Consider the following 22563-nt stretch of genomic DNA (forward strand, 5'->3'; position numbering starts at 1 on the left):
TATAGGCAGGAGGGAGTGAGCTTCCCTCCTGCTGTTTGCTCTTCTGAAGGTCTGGAGGGGTTCCAAGGATGTGGGAGGGGAGGCCCAGGATTGTTGGGGGATGTGGGGGAAGAGGGGATGTCAGGGGAGGTACAGTATGTCAGGGGATGTTGGGGGAGGTAGGGGATGTCAGGGGGAGGGATGTAAGGCTCTGCAGCTCAGCTAATCCTGGCAGGGTGAATCCTCATCAATCAGACAAGGTAGTAGGTGGGTATGTCTTCAAAACTTGCTTTTGTACGTTTTTCATATGGACGTTTTTATTTTTGAAAATGGGCAAAAAAGGTAGGTGTCCTAAGAACCAAAAATTATACCTAGTTCATTTTCAAAAATAAAAGATAGATGTTTGGCAGCTTTGCAAATGGACATCTTTCCTGCTGGGTTTGCGAACGTCTTGCACAAAACATCCAACCTCAGACTTAAGCACATTTTTGATTATGCCCCTCCACATGTATTCAGTACTGCTGAATATACATATTAAATGCCACAGCTTGAATTTAAATTAAAACAGTACCTGCCACTACTTTATATTACCCCAGTGTTTCTGGCCTATTGGTTAAGAGCTGTATTTTGCGTTTCAGACAATGTAACCACTTCCATAAACTATTGTATTTCCTCAATATTTTTCAGCTTCATGAGTTTAATTCCTTTCTTTAAATTACATAGGTCTTGCTTCCTTCCTTTATTCTTCCATGTACTCTTATTTAAATTCACTTCCCATAATGTAGTTCTGAATTCATCCCACCTAGAGCTAGCAGATGCCTCACATACTCCATTAAACTCAATATACTCTTCAATTGACCTATTAATCCAAGACAAAGTAGTGCGGTGGCCATGTAACTCCACTTGAATGCACAGAAATAAAGGTTAACAAAAGATGAGGTGATACTTTATTACAGTTTTATTGGTCTTAATTTGTTTCTAGTGTAGCTTTCAGGAGATAACAGCCCCTTTCTCGGGTCAGAACAGACAGTATAAAAGATGGCATTACCAGAAAATATAAGTGAGTCATTAAATGCATTTCAATGATAATCTGAAGGGGAAATGGAGGGAGTTTTAAGTGGGGCTGCACGACGGCATGTTCTAATCTGTTCCAAAACACGTTGCAAGACTAGAACGGGAACTCCTGGCAGCCATTCTGATGACGGCTCTGCACGGGGCAGGAGCATAGGAAGATCGCTCCTGCCCCGTTTCACCACTAGACCACCAGGTAAGGTTCCGAGGAGGCTTGGACGGCTTAAAAATAGCCAAAAAATGAAAATAGGGTTTTTTTTGTTTAAAAAATCGCAAATAACCAAATCCGCAGATACTGAAACCACGGATTCAGAGGGAGAAGTGTATATCTACATAGGCTTCACATATTGCTCGATTAAATTCTCATGGAACACCTAAGCTTTTTTTGATAAAACAATTTTTCACAACATTCCGTATCCAAAAGGTACTTGGAAACTTGCACAAGAGACTGGGCCAGATTACCTGACATGGGGCCATGTTTCACTTGTTCTGAGTCAAAGGCTGGTCCCACATTTCTGAAAGATGCCACACACGTCTGTTCTCTATGGCAGTGGTTCCGAACCTTGTCCTGGAGGACCACTAGGCCAGTCGGGTTTTTGGGATAGCCCTAATGAATATGCTTGGGGCAGATTTGCATGCCTATCACCTCTATTATATGCAAATCTCTCTCATGCATATTCATTAGTGCTATCCCAAAAACCCGACTGGCCTGGTGGTCCTCCAGGACAGGGTTTGGAACCTATGGCACAACTAATCCAGAAGGCATTAGTGTATCCTGCATTAGGCATGCATAGTGCCTAACCCAGCTTAGTAAAAGGGACCCTTAGATTTAAATCCCTCCAGGGGCAAGGAAATGCTTTGGTGTCAGCTAAATCAAAATCCCTTCCCTTTCCCTAGGTCAGGAGGTCAAAGTCCCTCCTGGAGGGCCACAATCCAGTCGGGTTTTCAGGATTTCCACAATGAATATGCATGAGATCTATTTGCATGCATTGCTTTCATTGTATGCTAATAGATCTCATGCATATTCATTGGGGAAATCCTGAAAACCCGACTGGATTGCGGCCCTCGGGGAGGTACTTTGACATCCCTGTCCTAGGTTTAGTCTCGATTTTTGTGACATAAGCATAAATTAATAGCAGGGACAGGTTGGCAAACCAGGCTGGAAAAAAATCCAAACCACACCTGAAACAGAGGATTTGAAATCAAAGCTGGAGGGGGACAGACCATAAGTCAACAAGAAATAGGAAGTAGGGTTACCATATGGCTCCAAAAAAGGAGAATGGAAGTAAAACCAAAATGTCTCTATCCGTCCCTCTTACTTCTATAGGTTTCAATGATAGTAAAATCCAGATATCTCAATCCGTCCTCTTTTTTCTGAAGCCATATGGTAACCTTAAACAGAAGCCTTTTGAAACTTGATGGGAATAACATAGTAACATAGTAAATGACGGCAGATAAAGACCTGAACGGTCCATCCAGTCTGCCCATTAGTTACTCTCATTAAAAAATACATGATTAAATTAACTTGTCTCTTCTTTGATGCCCACTCACTCCTGCTGGTGCCCCCAACATCCCTGACAGGGGGAATACCCACTCACTCCTGCAAGCAACCCCCTGAACACAGGACCCCCCCTAAGCCCTCTATCCCCCAAAACCCTGATCCCCATCCCCCAAATATCACCTGGATCCCCAGACCTTTATCAGCAAGGCTGGCTGGAGGAATGCCTACTCCCTCTGGCCAGCAAGCCCACCCCTTCAGAATGGCAGGCCTTAGGAGGACCTTAGGAGACTGTAGGAGGGGCCTTAGGCACCTGGATCAACCAGAGTCTTATGCCGCCTTCCCAATGCATTCTGGGATGCACAGGGAGTGGCCTGACTCTGATTGGCCAGATCCCTAAGGCCACTTCCATGAGCAGCAGGAGGATTTGGACACTCCTCTGTGGACAGTGGGGGGAGGGGATTCAAGGGTTTGGGCAGGAGGGAGTGGACATCCCTCCTGCCAGCCAAATTAAGGAGGGGGGGGGGTTCAGGGGTTCCCTGCAGCTGCTGATCAACTGATTGCAGCAGGGACATTCCCTTGCCACGATCAGCTCAGTGGCAATGCGATTCTCTAAATGTCACCTGTGACATGGACACTGGTTAGAGAATCGGGGTAGTTAGGCGGGATTAGGTGTCTGCCCGTTACTAGAGATGCGATTCTGTATAGGACGCCCAAGTGTGATTCTCAAAAGCTGCTTGCTGAGACTGGGCGTCCTATACAGAATCAGACCCAAAATGTACAAGTCTGTCCAATACCGGCCTTAGATCTTTAATTTATACCATTTGTTTTCTAATTAGGGAATCTTCATATTTGCTCAGTTAGATCTTTGACCAAGCATGGATGGCAATATTTGCAATCCTGCACTTTCTATTCAGTGTTTGAGAACTTTGCTTAAATATGAAATTTGAGTAAATATGGGCAAATTCAAAGCTAGAATCAAATCATATGGGAGGAGGTTTGGTCAAAATCATTTATTTTGTATGGATATAAAAATAATATTTGAAGTCATGGGTGTGAACCCATTGGGGGGGTTTCCCCCTTTTCTTTGAAAACTATATTTTTGTCATTGAAAATGTGATTTTTCTTATACTGTAGTGTGAGGAACTTAAAAGACAATTTTATGAGAATGAAAATCTGAAATAAAAGCTCTTCTGCCATCTAGTGGAAGGTGGTGGTTACAAATGAAGACAATAATGAGCACCAATTTAAGATAGGGCAGTGGAAGACAACGTCAATATTTTTGCATATGGGATCCTAAAATAGATACAATTTATGCAAGCTGAATAAAGAAAATGCCTTTAGCAAGACCTAATGAAAATTAATTCAGTTTGCTAGTTCAGAAATACTTCTAAAGTTTATTAGCAGAGGCAAAGGTACTATGGAGTCGAATATTAATTGCTATCAATAATTCTTGGGGTGTACTACAAGAGGGTGTTGAAAAGTTCTCAGTCCAACCAATGTGGATATGGTGCAATCAAGGATCTGAAACAATGTCAAAACATAGAACTTAGTTTCTGCAAATTAACACTCTTTTCAGCTACAGTGGCAAAATAAAGCTCAGATCTTAGGAAATTGGTTGGTTGGGCTGAGAACTTTTCAGCATACCCTAGAATGTAATAAAAGTGAGCCAAGTACAGGACAATCAAGCCATTGTGGCATCACTGATGAAGTTGGCTCCTATTGGTGGAATGAGGCATTATGACATCACAATCTCAGCTCTGCTTCCCAACGACTGAAACTCTTCACAGTGATCTGAAACAATGTCAACAGAGAGAATTTCGTTTCTACAAATTGATACTTAAAATTAGATAACACTTTTTTCAGCTACAGTGGCAAAAATAATGCTCATAACTGAGGAAGTTGGTTGTTTGGGCTGAGAACTTTTCAGTACCCCTTGTATGTAATGATACTTTCAGAGCTTATTCAGCTTAGGATACTGAAAATCTGGCTCTGATTTGACTTCAAAATGATTAAGGTAATGAAACGACTCTCCTACCAGGAAAGCAAAGAGATTAGGGCTCTTCCAACTGAGATGAGAAGGCTGAGTTAAGATAGAGGCCTATAAAATCCAGAATGGAGTGGAATGAGGAAATGCAAATTAATTGTTTACTCTTTGAAAAGTACAAAGTCTAGAGGGGACATGCCATGAAGTTACCGAGTAGCAGATTTAAAACAAATAGCAGAATTTTTTTTCACTGAACATAAGCACTGAAACTCACTGCTGGAGAAAGTGGTTAATGTAGCTGAATTCTAAAAAGATGTGGAAAAATTCCTGGAGGAAAAGTCCATAAATCATTAATGTAAATCTGGGGAAAGCTGTCACTTACCCCTGAGGTTAAATAGCATGGAATCTTATTTTTCTATCTTTATGGGATTCTGCCAGGTACTTGTGACCCTAGACTGGCTACTATTGGTTGCAAGATAACTGGGATAGATAGACCTTTGATCTGACCCAGTAGGGTAACTTTTATATTAGGCTTGTCAAACCTATGGCCTGTGGGCCAGAATCCGGCCCACCAAGTGCTTTTTTCTGGACCTCAGAAGCTTGCTGCTCCCAACCACGGTGTCAGGTCAAAAGTGCGCCGGGACAAAGGCGCGCCCAGACAATTGAGCACAGCGCGGGGGTGCGCGCTGCACAAAATTACTGTTTTTAGGGCTCTGATGGGGGGGTGGAGGGGGAACCCCCCCACTTTACTTAATAGAGATCGCGCCGCATTGTGGGGGCATTGTGGGGGGTTGTAACCCCCCACATTTTACTGAACACTTCACTTTTTCCCTGTTTTTAGGGAAAAAGTTAAGTTTACAGTAAAATGTGGACGGTTACAACACCCCAAAACCCCCATAACGCTGGCGCGATCTCTATTAAGTAAACTGGGGGGGCTCCCCAACAAAACCCCCCGTCGGATCCCCTAAAAACTGTAATTTTCTTTGGCGCGCGCCTCCGTCTTACGCTCAGTTGTCGGCGCGCGCCTTTGTCTTTCGCGGGGTATCTATGAACCCCCAACCACAGTTCAGCTCTTTGTAAGCTTGAGCCATCCGACGCTGGAAGTTCAGATTGGTTTTGAAGTTGTCAAGCCTCGAGAGACTTGAAACCGCAAGACGAACCCCAACTTCTTGCACCACATGGCTTTAAATTTGCAGATAGCTGTGGCATGATGGGAAAATACCTGCTGTTTCTTCTGTGGCCGAAGCCAGGTGAAAATGGGGTAGGCGGGCGTGAGCAAGACTGGGTGAAGACAGGGGTGGAGGCAATGCACTAATCTAATCTTTGATTTTTTTTATACTGATTCATCCCAACAGGAGGGCTTGACTCGGTTAACAAAATATTAATAATACTATACAGGACATTAGAGCAGAAACTATATCTTTTAGGCCAGAATTTTATCTTTTATGAGTAAATTTCTGAAATAAATATGTCTTCAGTACTTTACAAAAAGTGGGTAGATGAGACAGAACTCTAATTATAGAAGGAAGGTCAATTCAAACTTTTACGAATAAAAAAAGAAAATGATCGACAAAAACTGGCCATAGTTTTTATTCCTTTAAAAATGGGAAAGCCAAGTTTATATTTCTGAGAGCTCCTAGAATTAGAGATTTCTTGTGAATTAAATGAGAAAGGAACCAAAGGAGAAAAAAATGCCATATAGGATTTTGAAAATTACAGTTGCACATTTAAATTGGATCCTCCAGTAAACGGGAAGCCAGTGAATGGATCTCAGTAAAGGTGTGACATGATCATATTTATGTTTACCGTATATCAGTTTTGCCACCGTATTCTGGAGAACTTGTAGCCTCCTCAAATTACATTTACTTAAACAAGCATAAAGCGAGTTGCCATCGTCCAGCTGAGATAAAATAATGGCCTGAACCAAAAATGCAAAATGGTGCTGAAACAAAAAAAATATGTCATACTCTTCTAAGCACCTTTAAACTGAAAAAGCATTTTTTAGTAACATGGTTAATTTGATTAGATAATGAGAGTGAAGAATCCAGAATAAAACCCAGAATTCTAAGTGAGCCACCAGAGGCTAACAAAATGGAGCTAGGCAACTATTTGACGAATGTATGGCAAAGTACAATGGTGCATGTTTGGGCCCTCCGAATGTTGCAAAATATAAAATGTGGCCCCTGATAGAAAAAGGTTGGACAAGCCTGTTTTTTTATTCTTATCTTCTGACAAAGGAGCCAAGCTTGACCTGAGCCTGGAGAAATAGTTCACCAAAGGTCAGGAGGAGACAACAGATGATATCACAGCATAAAGCATTAGGTACTCATGTTGCTCTAGATGGCAGAGTTAGAACATAAGAACATAAGAATTGCCATCTCCGGATCAGACCCTGGGTCCATCAAGTCCGGTGATCCGCACACGCAGAGGCCCCGCCAGGTGTACCCTGGCATAGTTTTAGTCCCCATATCACTGTATGCTTCTCAAGGGAGATGTGCATCTAATTTACCCTTACCCGTATCACTCTATGCCACTCTTAAAGAGATGTGCATCTAGTTTACCCTTAAATCCTAGAACGGTGGATTCTGCAATTACTTCCTCTGGGAGAGCATTCCAGGTGTCCACCACTCGCTGCGTGAAACAGAACTTCCTTAATTTGACATCATATTGGAACAAAGATCCTCCTTTACAAATCCGTGCTGGCATTTTTAGCGCCGGCCACGGTAGTAAGAACTCCGAAGCTCATAGGAATTCTAGCACAGCTTTGTAAAGGCGGGGGAATGTTTGGGGAAGAATTTCTTCTGTACTCCAGTTCAAAATTCCATTAGCATACAAACATGCCATTCTTAGATTTGCTGGTACCCTTGAGCTTGGTTATGATTCTCATACGAGACTGTTTGATATTCTTATTGCAGGGGCCTTATCCTCAATAATTCATAAATAGAAAAACGATATGCTGGTATGCTTTCAATTCTGGCGGTCCACTATCTGTACCATTCTTAAATTTGAGAGGACTTTGGCGGAACGCCATGGCAAATTATTTCACATCAACAACACGTTTGGGAACCAGTGTTTCACTTTTGTGAATCTATAAATGATGGTCATATGTGATTTATTACCTCATTCTATCGGTACATGTCTTATTTCATTTTTATACTGAACTTGATAAGTTTCAAGTTTCAAGTTTATTGGCTTTTAATATACCGACCATCAGCAAGTATCTGGCCGGTTTACAATAAAAATTATAAAGAAAAAAATTAAATAAATAAATAAATTTAAAATAATCAAAGTGTACACTGAAGACATTAACTAGACAAACTTGAAGGTGAGGAAAAATGGGAAGGATAGGGGGAAAGTTACATTTTAAAAGAAGAAAGGAGAAAGAGGGAAAAGGGTAAAACAAATAGGGTGGGATCGCTTTATAAAAGCGGTTGGTTAAATATAAAAAGAAGAAAAAGATGAAGAATGAAAGTGAAGAGAGAAAGGAAAAGGAAAGAAGAAAAAAAAAAAAAAAAGAAGAAATAATAAAAATAAGCTGATTTGCATTGCACAAGGCTGTGTTATGTTTTCGTTTGGTACTGTTATTCCATGTTTTATTGTTTGTACTTTTAAAAAATTCAATAAACAGATTGAACTTACCCCCCACCCTCCCAGAGTTGGGCAGTACTTCCTGTCTCTCTAAGATACCAGCATGCAGAAAGTCCACTGCCCTCCAGTTTCCAAACTCTTTCTCTGTAAGGATTGTATTCTGACCAGTGGCGTACCTAGCATATGTGACACCCGGGGCCCATCATTTTTTGACCCCCCCTCCCCCATCTATATCAAAAATATTATTTTTAGTAACAATCCACATATCGCATAACAAGAGTGTACCTAGAAAAAGGCAGCATCTTAAACACTGCAGTGAACACCAACACATACATTGTAAAACTAAACAAGCCAGATCTCGCACAGTCATTTGATCCTGCAAGTCAATGCCAACTGAAAACTATGTCCTTTTCATACACATAGAACAGAGATACTCCCTCGCCCAATATGGAATAATCACAAACTAAAAATAGAAGTATGTAGACAAAAGTTAAACTGAACTGCCAAGAAACCAGACTCTGCATACAATGCAACACCACAACACCACAAAAACAGTGACACGTCCCCTAATACTGTGCAAAACATAAAGACAGTAGATGTAAATTTGAAAAAAAATGATACATAACAATTACCACTTTACAAATTAACAAATAAAAATAAAACAAATAATGAGAAATAAGAAAATACCATTTTATTGGACTAATCCATTTTTCAATTAGCTTTCAGAGGCCAAATCTTTCTTCACTTAGAAGCTTTATTATAACAGGTATCCTGACCTGAGGAAAGGGGTTTAGTCCAAAAAATTGCCTTATTTCCATTTCCTATTTTTAAACTTTTATCAATACAGCTACAATACTACTTGATTCTAAGTAAAGCAACAAAAAAATCTTTCTACCTTTTGTCGTTTCTGCTTTAATCATCTCTGCTCTCTTCTTTCTATACAGTATTTGTCCTCTCTCCCTTCCATGCAACATCTGCCCTCTCTTTTCCCCTTCCATGCAACATCTGCCCTCTCTTTTCCCCTTCCACCCAGCTTCTGCCCTCTCTCTCTACCACTTCCATCTACTGCCCATGCTCTCTCTGCCCCTTCCATCTACTGTCCACCCTCTCTCTCTTCCATATGGCATTTTCCCTCTATGTCCTTTCAATAAACTGTATATCTGGGGTCCCTTCTTTCCTTTGCACATGATTCATTTCAGCTTCACCCCTCTCCATTTTTCTGTCTCCAAACCCTCCCCTATGCTTTGGCATCTCTCTCTTTCTCTTCTCCTTTCCTTCCTTCCTTTCCACTCCACACCATGGTGTGGTATCTCTTTCTCCTTCCCTTCCCTCATGCTAAGGCATCTCTTCCTCCCCCTCCATGGTCTGGTATCTCCTTTCCTTTTTTCCTTTCCCTCCCATGGACTTTTCATCTCTGGTTCCTCTCCCTTCTCCCTCCTTCCCTCTCTCTCCCCAATTGGGTGCTGCAGCAGCACCATGTCTCCCCCCTTGCCTTTGCAGCATTTCTCCCCCCTTCCCTGTGCAGTATTTCTATCCTCCCCCTTCCCTGTGCAGCATTTCTACCCTTCCCCCTTCCCTATGCATCATTTCTACCCTCCCTCCTTCTCTGCCCAGCATGTCTACCCTCCCCCCCTTCCCTGCCCAGCATGTCTGGCCGGCTCTCCTACTGAAAGCCACGGGCGTCCGCTCCTCACGCAATCTGCGGCTGCGTCGGAAGCCTTCTCTCTGACATCGTGACGTGCTGGTTAAGGAAAGCAGCAGTGGCAGAATAGGGAGGGTGGCCGGCTGTGCACTAGAGAGTTGCGCAGGGACAGAAGTCCCACCCATCTCCGTGAGGAATCCCTCCGTCCCTACCCATCTCAGCGAGTAATCCCTCTGTCCCCACCCGTCCCCGCAAGGAATCCCCTCCTTCCCCAGCTGTCCCTGCGAGGAATCCCCGCCTGTCCCTATAAACTTCAGAAATAGTTATGTCATTTAATTATGCTACTGAATTAAAGGCTCTGGTAGAGACCCATTTACAAATAAGCAGACACTTTATTAATTTGGAAATATTAATTGGGAAGAATACATACTTTTTAAACGGGTTTCTACCAGAGCCTCTAATGTAAATATAAAATATAAATACTCAGCTGATGAGAACCCCCAAGCTGTCAGCTGAGGACTTCCTTTGCAGTTGGCCGGGGGTCCCTTTTGCCAAGCTTGTCAGGCAGCAGTAGCGTCCCTGAGTCACACATGCTGGCACCTCAGTGGCTCATGGATGTTGCCAGCGACTGCTGTGCTTGGTGGAGGGGAGTTCTGGTCATCTCTAGAGGAGGTCCTCTGCTGGCGGTGCTTGGGGATCCCCACCAGTCACAGCAAGGGTCAGCAAGTACTTCAACACTGTAGAAATAAAACCAGAAATGCATTTCCTTTTCTTTTGAACACAATACAAAGACATCTGCTATATACATTTCCCAAAGCTAACATATTTTAGTCAATAAATTCCATTTCTTACCTTTGTTGTCTGGAGACTTATTTTTCCATAAAGTTGGTCCCAGTTTCTTTTTCCCGCTTTCCCATCTTCTGTAAATTCTTCTGTTGCTGTCCATTGGTTCCTCCTACCATGGTCCAGCATTTATCCCTTTCTCATCTTTCGCCCCTGCCCACCAGTCTCATGCCCAACATTTCTCCTTCTATCTCCCCTCTCCAGCACCATGCCACATCTCTCCCTCCATTCCCTTCACCACTATGTCCAAAATTCCTCCCTCTTGCATCCATTTCAATCTGTCCGCTCCACCACAATATTTCTCCCTCTCATCTGTACCTCACTCACTCCCTATGACCAAAAATTCTCCTTTCTTCCATTCCCCATGTACACAACCATCTCTTTCCCTCCCTTCCTCTCTCTCAAGTCCATGCCTTCTGTGTCCAAAAACGCACTCCCTCTCTCACCTTAGCATCTCTTTCCCTCTCTTCCTCTCTCCCAAGTTCATGCCTTCTGTGCCCAAAAACGCATTCCCTCCCCCACCTCAGCATCTCTTTCCCTCCCTTCCTCCATCCTCTTTCCCAAGTTCATGCCTTGTGTCCAAAAACGCACTCCCTCCCCCACTTCATTCCCTCCCTTCCTCCATCCTCTTTCCCAAGTTCATGCTTTGTGTCCAAAAACACATTCCCTCCCCCACCTCAGCATCTCTTTCCCAAGTTCATGCCTTGTGTCCAAAAATGCACTCCCTCCCCCCTTTTGTGATCCGCGTTTGCCTCCCAGCCCTCATTTTAGCAACTTTCTCAGCCAAATGGAGCTCGAGCCGCGAAGCTCGTCTTCCATTTGCTGCCTGCCCTGCCGTACACACATAGCCGACTGGAAGTCTTCCCCAATGTCAGCGCTGATGTTGGAAGGCAGGCTTTGCTTAAGCCCTCCCTCCGACATCAGTGCTGACATCGGGGAAGACTTCCGGTTGGCTATGTGTGCACGGCAGGGCAGGTAGGAACAGAAGACAAGCCTCACGGCTCAAGTTGTTATTTAACCTTGTGGGATCCCCGCGGGTCCCCTGTCATCCCCGTTCAGCTCTCTCCTGTGCACCCCCTTGAGGAGTACACCCGGAGCAGACGCCCCCCCCCCCAGGTACACCACTGATTCTGATGGCACCTTCACGCAGTAGGGTTACCATTTGACTCCCGAAAAAGGAGGACAGATTGAGACATCCGGGTTTTACTTCCTTTGAAAGCAATGGAAGTAAGGAGGACAGACTGAGGCATATGGGTTTTACTCCACTGAAAGCAATGGAAGTAAGACCCGGATGTCTCAATCCATCCTCCTTTTTCTGGACACATATTGTAACCCTATCTGTGCGGCATGCCGGCCACCCCTGCGTAAGGAACAGGCCTCTCTCCTTTTAGTAGGCACTAGGAGACAGCTGTGGACCAGACTAGCAATCTCTGTACTTTCTCCTTCTCCCAGGGGTCCCAGTGTGGAGTAAGCCATCTACTATTGTTCTGTATGCTCCTCACTGGATCACCTCCTGGAAGGAAGGGACAAAGATTCACCCTTATTTATTTGGTTGTTGTTTTTTTAGCCCATCCTACCAAAGAAGCTTAGAATGGGTTACAAATCAGGTACTCAAGCATTTTCCCTCTCTGTCCCGGCAGGCTCACAGTACCTGGGGCAGTGGAGGATTAAGTGACTTGCCCAGGGTCACAAAGAACTCAGATTTTGATATTTCCTTCCAAAGGTTAAAAGCTTTGATTCTATTGGGCTTCTTTCCTAGAAAAGACCATCACTTATTCTGCCCTGAAAAGCCAGAATGCATATCATAACATAAGAATTTATTTCTAAACCGCAATTACCTTAAAGTTCAATTCGGTTAACAAAAGATTAACTAGAAAACATAATTCATAAGGATGGATACATTAATATTAAGAACCACAAAACTTAGAGAGCAAGAAAGTCTTGAGTTGTTTCCTATAGTCAAGATAAGAAACAGATGAGGATAAGAGCCGCTTAAAATCTTTATCCCACAATGCAGTCTGAAAAGAGAGAGTTCTATCGTGATATCTTTTATACCTACAGCCACTTAGAAAAATGAAGAAAGCTTTGGTAATATGTGAATAATGCGTAGAAGAATAACAAGTCTGTCATGTAAGAAGGGCCCTGACCCATCGGTACTTTATAATAAAGACATCCCAATTTAAAAAGAACTCGTGCCTCCACTAAGTCAAATTTTTGTCAATGCTAAGCTAACTCACCAGATGTCCTGTAGTTACTGTGTATTTCTTAATATGGAAGCCATTTTAACATTTGGATGCATTTTCAAGCCTACAACAAAAATCCAAAACACAGTCAGTTCGATATTCATAGCACGTTAACGGGCTAGGAGCAGCCGCCAACCAGTTAACTTATGTCTCGGCAGCTAACCAGTCATTTTTGACAGCATTTAACCAGCTATCACTGATGAAAACGCTCCGTTAGCGCCAATAAAGCCAGCGATGTTTTCAGCATTCTGGTAGCGTGATTGTGTAAGTCCCAATATTTGGAACTTAAGCAGCCAGGCATAGCGGGCAAATAAAGCCGAATAAAAAGCAGGCCTATTGTTGCCCACTAAGCCATGCCCGATTAAATCTGAGTATTGACGTAAGCGGACATACATGAGCCAGCATTGAAAAACCCATATATGCAGTGCCTGCTGCCGGAAATGACCCAGTATTGAATATCTAGGTCGAACGCTGGCAGCGGACAGTTAAAACGCTGCCGGCTGAATATCGGGCACAATATCTCTTGATAAATGGGAGATACGTTAAAACCAGAACACAGTACAGTTCCCCTTTTTTCCTAAGGCGTGCTAGGCTATTTATTTATTTAACAATTTATATACCGCATAAAACTATGTGGTTTACACATTGCATACACATATATTATCCTGGTCGCCGTTTAGTCACTGAACATATGACACAAACAATAGACAAATGTAAGTTTTCCATTCCCCCCAGGAAAATGATACAGTATCAATACAGTAGATCTGGTTGGTTTTATTTTCCTTCAGCAAATGCGTGTCGTTACAAAAAATTTTTAGATAAGACCTTAGCATTCCAAGCAGGATTAATGAACTCATGTTTGAATCTTCTTGTTTCTCCATTTCTTACTTACTATCAATTTCGAAAAGATCTTAAAACCCACTTATTTAAACAATATAATATACATTATTGATTTTTATATTATCATGTAGTTATAATGTACTTTTAATCTTTTTATCTATACTTATTTTAGTTTATATTGTGTTTTTTTATTCATTAGTTTTAATGCTTTTATTAGTTACTTAGAATTTTATTATGTATGATGTTATTATTATATTGTATGCTGAGTACCTATTGTGTAAATCATAAGAACATAAGAACATAAGCAGTGCCTCTGCCAGGTCAGACCACAGGTCCATCCTGCCCAGCAGTCCGCTCCCGCGGCGGCCCAAGCAGGTCAAGACCTGTCTGAATCATCAGAAGGGGCTCCCTTGCCACCTTGGTTTCCCATTTAAGTCCTGCCTTCCTATCGAAGTCCTAGCCCTCCGGTCTTGCACATGCACGACCTGGTTGGTTTATACTCATTACCTGGTTAACTTCCTATACTTGTGTTACATCCCAGCTCCTCCCTCAGTATCCCACGATCCCTTTATCCCTCAGGAATCCATCCAATCCCTGTTTGAATCCTTGTACCGTATTCTGCCTGATCACCTCCTCCGGTAGCGCATTCCAAGTGTCCACGACCCTTTGGGTGAAAAAAAACTTCCTTGCATTTGTTTTGAACTTGTCTCCCTTCAGTTTCTCAGAATGCCCCCTCGTATTTGCTGTCCCCTTCAGTCTGAAGAATCTGTCCCTATCCACCCTCTCTATGCCCCTCATGATCTTGAAGGTCTCTATCATATCTCCCCTGAGCCTCCTTTTCTCCAGAGAGAAGAGCCCCAGCCTATCCAGCCTCTCGGCGTATGAGCAGTGTTCGCTATGAACTGTTGGTTAGGCGGTATATAAAAATAAATTATTATTATTATCAAATCATAATTTAAACAATTAGAATGCAGAAGAGCATTGAATGTTACATTCAAGGCAAAAATATTCTTTAACACTAAGGGGTCCTTTTACAAAGGCGCGGTAGCGGTTTAACGCATGGAATACCGCGCATTAAACCGCCTGCCACACTAGTACCTAACGAGGTGTTAGGATTTTAGGTTGCCACGGAAGTTAGCGCCTGATGAAATGTCCGACGCGCTAACCCCCGTAGCGTGCCTTGATAAAAGGAGCCCAAAATTTTAGGAAAGCATTGACAAAAAGCTGCGTTTTTAACATTTTCTTAAAATTGATCTTCTCCGCTCAAAATCGCAGCATGCCAGGCAGGGCATTTCAAAGTTTCACGCCAGCCACAGACATCATTGATGCTCCAATCCAGACATACACATAAGCACATAAGCAGTGCCTCCGCTGGGTCAGACTAGAGGTCCATCATGCCCAGCAGTCCGCACATGCGGAGGCCCATCAGGTCCAGGACCTGTGTAGTAGTCCTCTATCCGTACTCTTCTATCCCCTTATTCTTCAGAAAAATGTATGTACTTCGCATGGCAATTTTTTTTTTTTTAAAATAAATCACTTACGTGATCATTAGCCAATGCTGTCCTTATAAGTGCTTTTGAATACTGACCTAATTGATGTTAGCTGGAAAAGACCACTTGATCTACTCTTATCAGATGTCTAGCAGACAAAATTCTATGGATCCCCTTTGAATTTCACGGCCCTCAAAGTTTGGAATAGTCTACCACAGCACTTGTGTCAACTGAACTCACCTTACCTCTTCAGGAACTTTAGGGTGTGCGGCGAATCCCCTGAAGGCTCTGACCGCATGCCACTGATATGCAAGTACTTTTTTGTAACACCTCCCCCCCCCCCCGAATCTGGGGTAACCCCCTCTCTCAGTTGCAAATATTACCTCCCTTCAGCTCCATCTGGAGACCTCTCCCCCTGAGCCTTCATTGCATGGATAATTATCTTTTCTGGTATTTACGGATGCTTGCTATTTCAATATTTATATCGTATCTTCACTTTCCTCCTTTTTTTTTCTAGACTTACACCTTAATTCTTTACATCTGTTTAGGGCTTACACACATGGGCCATTTTGGAGGTCCTCTTATTCCGTGAGAGCTGGCACACTCATATTACCCCTCTCCTCAAGTCACTTCATTGGCTCCCTAGTCACTTCATTGGCTCCCTATCTATTTCCGAATACCATTTAAACTCCTCCTACTGACTTACAAGAGCATTCACTCTGTGACCCCTCAATCTCTCATCACTTAACTCCCCCTAGGCTGCCGCTCGTGAACTCTGTTCATCGGGTAAGTCCTTCTTATCTGTACTCTTCTCCTCCACCGCCAACTCCAGACTCCGTCCCTTCTTTCTTGCCGTGCCGTATGCCTGGAACAGGCTGCCATAGTCAATACATCATGCTCCGTTTCTAGCAGTAGTCAAATCCAAGCTAAAAGCCCAGTTTTTTATTTTTGAAACTGCTTTCAACTCTTAACTCCCACTCACCATCATATCATTCCTTCTGCTATAAATTCCCCAACCCTGAGATGTCCTGTTTGTCTGTCCAAATTAGATTGTAAGCTCTTCTGAGTAGGGGCTGTCTAGTGAATGCTAAATGTACAGCACTGCGTACGCCTTTCAGAGCTATAGAAATGATAAATAGTAGTAATAGGTCTCATCTGAATTACCTGATTTTCAACAGCTTTTACTTTGTCTGAATATTTGGGAGGGGGAGGGGTTGATTCATTTAATTGCAGCTGCTTCCTCTAGCAAAAGAAAGTAAAAAAAAGATTAACCCCCTCTTCTACGAAACCGCACCGAATGGCCCACGCTGCTCCCAACGCTCATTGAGTTCCTATGAGCGTCGGGAGCAGCGCAGGCCATTCAGCATGTCTCTCTGCGCTAAAAACCACTAGCGGGGTTTCGTAGAAGACGGGATAAATCAATAGTATCGGTGGATGACATTCTTAAACAACTGCTGCAGTATTCACATCGTACACATATATTACTTAAACAGAAATTTTTTTTTAAAATGACTTTTCACTGCTTCTTTTCCAGGCAGGACAAGCTGAAGATCCACATGAGGAAGCACACTGGGGAGCGTCCATACATTTGCATACATTGCAACGCCAAATTTGTTCATAACTACGACCTGAAGAACCACATGCGCATTCACACCGGGGTTCGACCTTACCAGTGCGAGTTCTGCTACAAGAGCTTCACACGGTCAGACCACCTCCACAGACACATCAAGCGGCAGAGTTGTCGGATCTCCAGGCCGAGGAGGGGACGCAAGCCCGCAGCCTGGAGGGCCGCCAGCCTACTATTTGCACAAAACAACCAGCCAGACGAGAAAGGTTTCATGATGGTGCCGCCAGCTTTTGAGGACAGAGGCGGCCAGCCTGGCGGCGGAGCGATGTGCCTTCCGGGCCCCAGCCACAAGCACTTTATGGAGGACGCCAAAAATGTGTTTGGCCTGCGAGACCTAGAGCATGGGTTTGGCGAATCCCAATTGAAGCTGGTAGGGAGGACGCACATGGAGGCCGAAAGGAATGCGGGCATTTTCGCTTTCGCCCTAGCCCACAGTGAGAACATCTCATCCCGGCAGTACTTTCCGGCTGCCGACCCTTGGAACATGGGACTGAACCATGCCGCCTCAATTTCAGAGGCAAGTAACTAAAAGCCCCCAACTTACATTCAAAAAGAAACACGCGCACGAAGACTGTGTCCCAGTGATATCTTTGTAGGTTCTGGACCTTTTGTTTTTCAAAGAAAAGGTTCCTACATCCTGTATCTCTATCATCCTTACTCCAAAGAAAATAAGTCACTTTTTTATGTATATATATATCTTCTTTAGTCTGTGTTACCATATCTTTTAGCAGTCTTAAGGTTTCTCATTGCCCCCGTGCATGCCAACTCACTTTTTTCTTTCCCCTTGGAGACGTTGCTGTCACTAAGGTTGATGCCGGTTGCGGGAAATCAGGGTTAAAATGTGCTGGCATCTCTGCAAGCCTATGAAGAGCCGCTCTTTTATATGACCTTGCAGTACAACACTTGACATATTAGCTGGAGAGGATTATGTTTCTTGTCTCATATCTAGTTGATATACAGCAAATCATTAAGAGACATCAAAGTGGTTTACATAGTAAAAAAAAATAATGGGGAATCACAAAGTGACAAGAGCACGAACAAGGACAGGAGAACAGGGCTACAGGATAAACAAGGTACAGAAGGGGAAAAAGAAAACATAAGACCTAGGGTTACAAGCCATAGAATCTAAAAATAAGGAGACGAAAGGAAGAAAAAAAAAAAAGGGGAGTAGAACTCGAGTCACGCCACTGCCACAGGTGAAGCTGAGATTTTTTAAAAAAGGAGATTTGAGAAGCTGTAGAAAACGCCTGGGGAAAGACCTGAGCACAAAAGTGGGTTTTATAGAGAAACTGAGTTTCTTAGGATTCAGGTCTGATATCCAAAAGGGAGGTCATTCCACAAAGTAGGAACTAATACATGAAAACACATGAGTCTGATACAAGCCACTTGGACCTGAGCATGGGAAGGGATTGTTACGTTGGGAGGAACACAGCATTCTCATCGGGGCCGGCTGATAGGCTTATGGGACTTTGAGCCAACTTTGATGGCAGCGGTGCTCCCTTCCTTCTCTCTCTCCCTCCCCCACGACTCTCTAAATATATATCTTGTTTGCCGGTAGCAACAGCATGCACAGCAGACTGCTTTCGGCCAGCCCTGGGTCTTCCCTGTGCTGTGTCCCGCTAAAAGGAAATTCAGGTGGATATGGCAGAGGGAAGACCCAGTGCTGGCCGATAGCAGTCTGCTGTTGCTACCAGCAAGAAAGGTTATGCTTAGATGGTCACGGGGGAAGGAGGAGGGGGGGAGAGAAGAGAGGAGCTGGAGAGAGAAAGGGACGAAACGTTGAACCTAAAGAGAAGGAGGAGAAAGCTTCAGACCTGGTGAAGCACTGGCAGTGAGCTCAGGGGTCAGGGATTTCAGCTCCCTGTATCTCTGATACCTGATCAGGCAAGAATAGTGGAAGGCTGATGCCGGAGTAACGGGTGATACGGTAGTAAATCTCATGAAGGAATTTCTGTGGGCAACCGGAAGCCAGTGCTCAGACTGAAAAAAGGTACGGGGAGGCAAGGAACACGGTTAAATTTTTTCATGTCATAAAGTAGTTAACAGCTGGCTCTTTTCCCAATCAATGAATAAAATGTTACTTTAATTTTCCTATGAATATTATTTTCCATGACGTCAATAGTTAACAGGGTTTAAGCAGGCAGGAGAGGTTTTGCCCACTTAAACCCCACTCTGCGGGCCGTTGCCAGATATTCAGTGGGGCTTAACCACACAGTGCTGCTGACTATCCCTTCTGGCTTCTGCAGCACTGTGAGAATAGTGCTGGGCTGGTCCATGGGCAGAGTCAGCGAGGAGTTATGCAGGCACTGTCCATATTCGGTGCCAAGGCCCACATAACCAAGCGGGCAGATAGGACAGCATAAAAAGCAGTCTTCAGTTTGCCCACTTATCTATGTGGGTGCCATCACTGAATATCAACATCCTCATAGCTTCCGAGTTGGTGACATAAGGCCTGAGTATTGAACATCCAGGTTAGACTCAGCCTGTGGTAGTCAGAGGCTTTAAACCAGTGGTCTCAAACTCAAACCCTTTTGGATTTGTAGGTACTTGGAGGGCCTCAGAAAATAATAGTTAATGTCTTATTAAAGAAATGGCGATTTTGCATGAGGTAAAACTGTTTATAGTTTATACATCTTTCCTTTTGGCTAAGTCTTAATAATAACATTGTCATTTATAGCTAAAGAGACATATGATCAAGAAACAGTTTTATTTTACTTTTGTGATTATGATAAACATACCGAGGGCCTCAAAATAGTACCTGGCGGGCCGCGTGTGGCCCCTGGGCCACGAGTTGGCGACCACTGCTTTAAAACCACTGACCGCCATAGGCTGAATATTGGATGGCTTATTTTCTTACTCAGTTCCTGTAAGAGTTCATCCATAGGCAGCGGAATGCTTTTTTGTTTGGGGGGGGGGAAATGCTCCGCCCTTGCCCCAACAGGATTCTGCGGCACAACCTCTCTCTCCAGCTCCTGATTCCCCCACCTACCTTCCCTGGTCGCTGTAATTTTAAATCTTCCAGGGGCCGCCGTGCAGCGTCAATGAGCAGGCCCGCTCCAGAAGTCTTCATTCTGGCACGGCGGCTGCCCGAAGATTTAAAAGTACAGCGTCCTGGAGAAGGTGAGTGGGGGAGTAGAGCTATTGACCGCCAACTTTTGGCCTCCCCTGTTCCGACGCTTATGACTTCATTCTGTACTATATTCCTTTCTTCCCAATCACTTTTTCATGTTTTATCCACGATTGTTTCCAAAAACTGCAGTAATTTTTGTGACCAAGAGTGAAAGATGCAGTTATCTTTGAGCAGTGTTTTTCAACCTTTTTACACCTATGGACCGGCAGAAATAAAATAATTATTCTGTGGACCGGTATCAGTCCGTGGACCGGTGGTTAAAGAACACTGGGCTAAGTTGTGGGCCAGGCCCCGCCCATCTCTAACCAATCTCCACCCCAGACCCTGCCCCCATAATAGTACTAATTGCACCTTGCGCTTTCTGTGCCTCATCTGGAAGCCTTCCCTCTGACGTTGCAACGTCAGAGAGAAGGCTTCTGGTTCAGGCGCAGGATGCCCGTAGGAGCCACTGCCCGTGGCTTTGTGCCCTGAATCAGTTAGGAAGAGGGAGCTGGCTCGAAGATAACGCCGCATCGATCGCACCGTGGACCGGCAATTAAAGAACACTGTTTTGGGCCTGATGCACGTGCTGGCCCTGTGGACCGGCACTGGTCCATGGACCGGTGGTTGAAGAACACTGTCTTAGAAACTACTTCCAACCCTGTTTCTTGGCTGACCACTAGAAGTAGCTTTGTGAAAAGTATTTGGTTTGATTCCCCATCACTAGCCACCCAAAGGAGCGGTAATCAGGTTTCTGAAGTTGTGTAGTATTGCGTTCACGCTGGCTGGCACATTGATCTAGCTCGCATCCCGCCCCCCACCCCCACCCCCACTGCCATGTTTGCGATGCAGTACTCATAATGTCACAGCATCAGAAGGCAGATATAGATTTTCATAAGTTATTTATTAAGAAGGAAGTATCTACAGGTCTTTTCTATGATGAACTGTCCTCCAGAATGTCTGGTATTATTTCTAATGTTTGCAGGAAAAAAATACACATTGGTTGGGTTGACTTTTAGGATTATGAAACGGGTGTGCTGGAGTCTAATATTGAAGACGATGCCTCTGTTGCAGTGAAACACCCAGCGAAACTTTGAAAAATGCAAGTAAAATATAAAACATATCTTTTTTTTGTCTTTGTTTTCACTTCAAACGTCTATGTTCGCAAATGCATAATGGAAGCATTCCAGAGCAGAGATTGGTGTGAATACTGCCCTATCCCATGCATCTGAAAGAATTCAATTAATCTGTGTGCTGCACGACAAAATTAAAACCAACTGGGCTGTCTCATGCCCTGTGACTTCACCAATGCACATCTCGTAGCAGTCACATTAAACTGTATCAGACATTTCTTACTAGCCATATGCCCGTCAGAAGCAAAACTTAGAAATGTATGGCCCAATACTTCAAAGTACTTATTCCTGTAGCAGCCTCTGCTCGCCAGGTAAGTGTCGCGGACTGGGGTCAGTTGGTAATTTTCAGTGGCATTATCCACACAGGGGCAATTCTGTAACATGTGTCTAGAGATACGTGCCAAGTATGTGCATCAAAGGTGCCTTCAAGTTAACAGTTATGCCTAAGGGGCTTATTCCCTAAAGGGCACCTCAAGATAGGTGCCTCTTAGGCACCTAACTTATCCCCCCCCCCTATATGAAGCCAAGTTTGAGTTTTCTATCACCAGCCGCAGTGGTAAAAGCTCCGACGTAGAGAATGATATGGGGAGATTTTTCCTTATCCCCGCAGGAACTCATTTTCCCATCCCGTTCCCACAAGATCTTTTCCTCTGCCCGCCCCATCCCTGCAAATTCTGTCCTCATCTACACAAGCCTCAAACACTTTAAAATCATAAGTAGCAACATTCTAGAGCTCAGATTGTGATGTCATAATGCCTCATTCCACCAATGCCTAAGCTCCGTCCTCATCTGCACAAGCCTCAAACACTTTAAAATCATAAGTGTTTGAGGCTTGTGCGGTTAAGGCAGAGCTTACAGGAATGGAGGTCACAGGGACAGTGATAAAAGTCATGGGGACGGGACGGAGAAATTGAGCTTCTGCGGGGACAGGAATAAATTTGTCCCCATGTCATTCTCTACTCCGACGCTCATAGAATTACTACACTTATCGGAACTTTTACCACGTGGCCAGGGATAACAAAACCCTACCACAGCTTCATAAAACATGGTTTAATTGACAAAATACCCTTAATAGCCTTAGTACGGTAATTAGGAACAAAAATTTAATTGGGCAATAGGTGCCCATTGCATGGTGCTTAGCGGTGCCCAACGCTTAAGCGGGCATGTCTGTGGGCAGAGTGTGACTTAGGCACCACTAAGCGCGATTCTCCAAAAACTCAGGTGCCTGAAATGTAGGCTTTGAAAATCCTGGCCTACATTTCAGGCGCCCACGTTTTCACATAGGTGCCACTAGCCGCAATTCTGTAACTGGCGCCTAAGTGTGATTGTCAGGCAGCTGGCGCCATTTTTCTATGATTTAGGCCGTTGATAGAATCAGCCCCTAAGTACCTAACTGCAAAGGGCCATACGTGTGGGCGGAGCATGGGTGGGTCTCCCAGTTGGACGTGTAGTGCATAGAATACCATAAACTACGTGCCTCAAATTATGCCTGCCATTGACGTGGTGTAATATG

The 22563-nt window shown here is 44.0% G+C and overlaps 1 protein-coding gene across 3 annotated transcripts in view; it reads left to right on the forward strand.

Moving 5' to 3' along the window:
• Positions 1–19410, forward strand: part of ZBTB7C (zinc finger and BTB domain containing 7C) — a 515986-nt gene extending 496576 nt beyond the window's left edge. For all 3 annotated transcript variants that reach the window (XM_033934830.1, XM_033934822.1, XM_033934814.1), the window contains one exon: positions 16716–19410. In XM_033934830.1, the coding sequence (XP_033790721.1) occupies positions 16716–17337 (622 nt within the window). In that variant the 3' untranslated portion in view covers positions 17338–19410. The remainder of the gene's footprint in view (positions 1–16715) is intronic.
• Positions 19411–22563: the final 3153 nt, after the last annotated feature.

This window comes from Geotrypetes seraphini, chromosome 1 (genome assembly GCF_902459505.1).
Source record: "Geotrypetes seraphini chromosome 1, aGeoSer1.1, whole genome shotgun sequence".
NCBI lineage: Eukaryota > Metazoa > Chordata > Amphibia > Gymnophiona > Dermophiidae > Geotrypetes > Geotrypetes seraphini.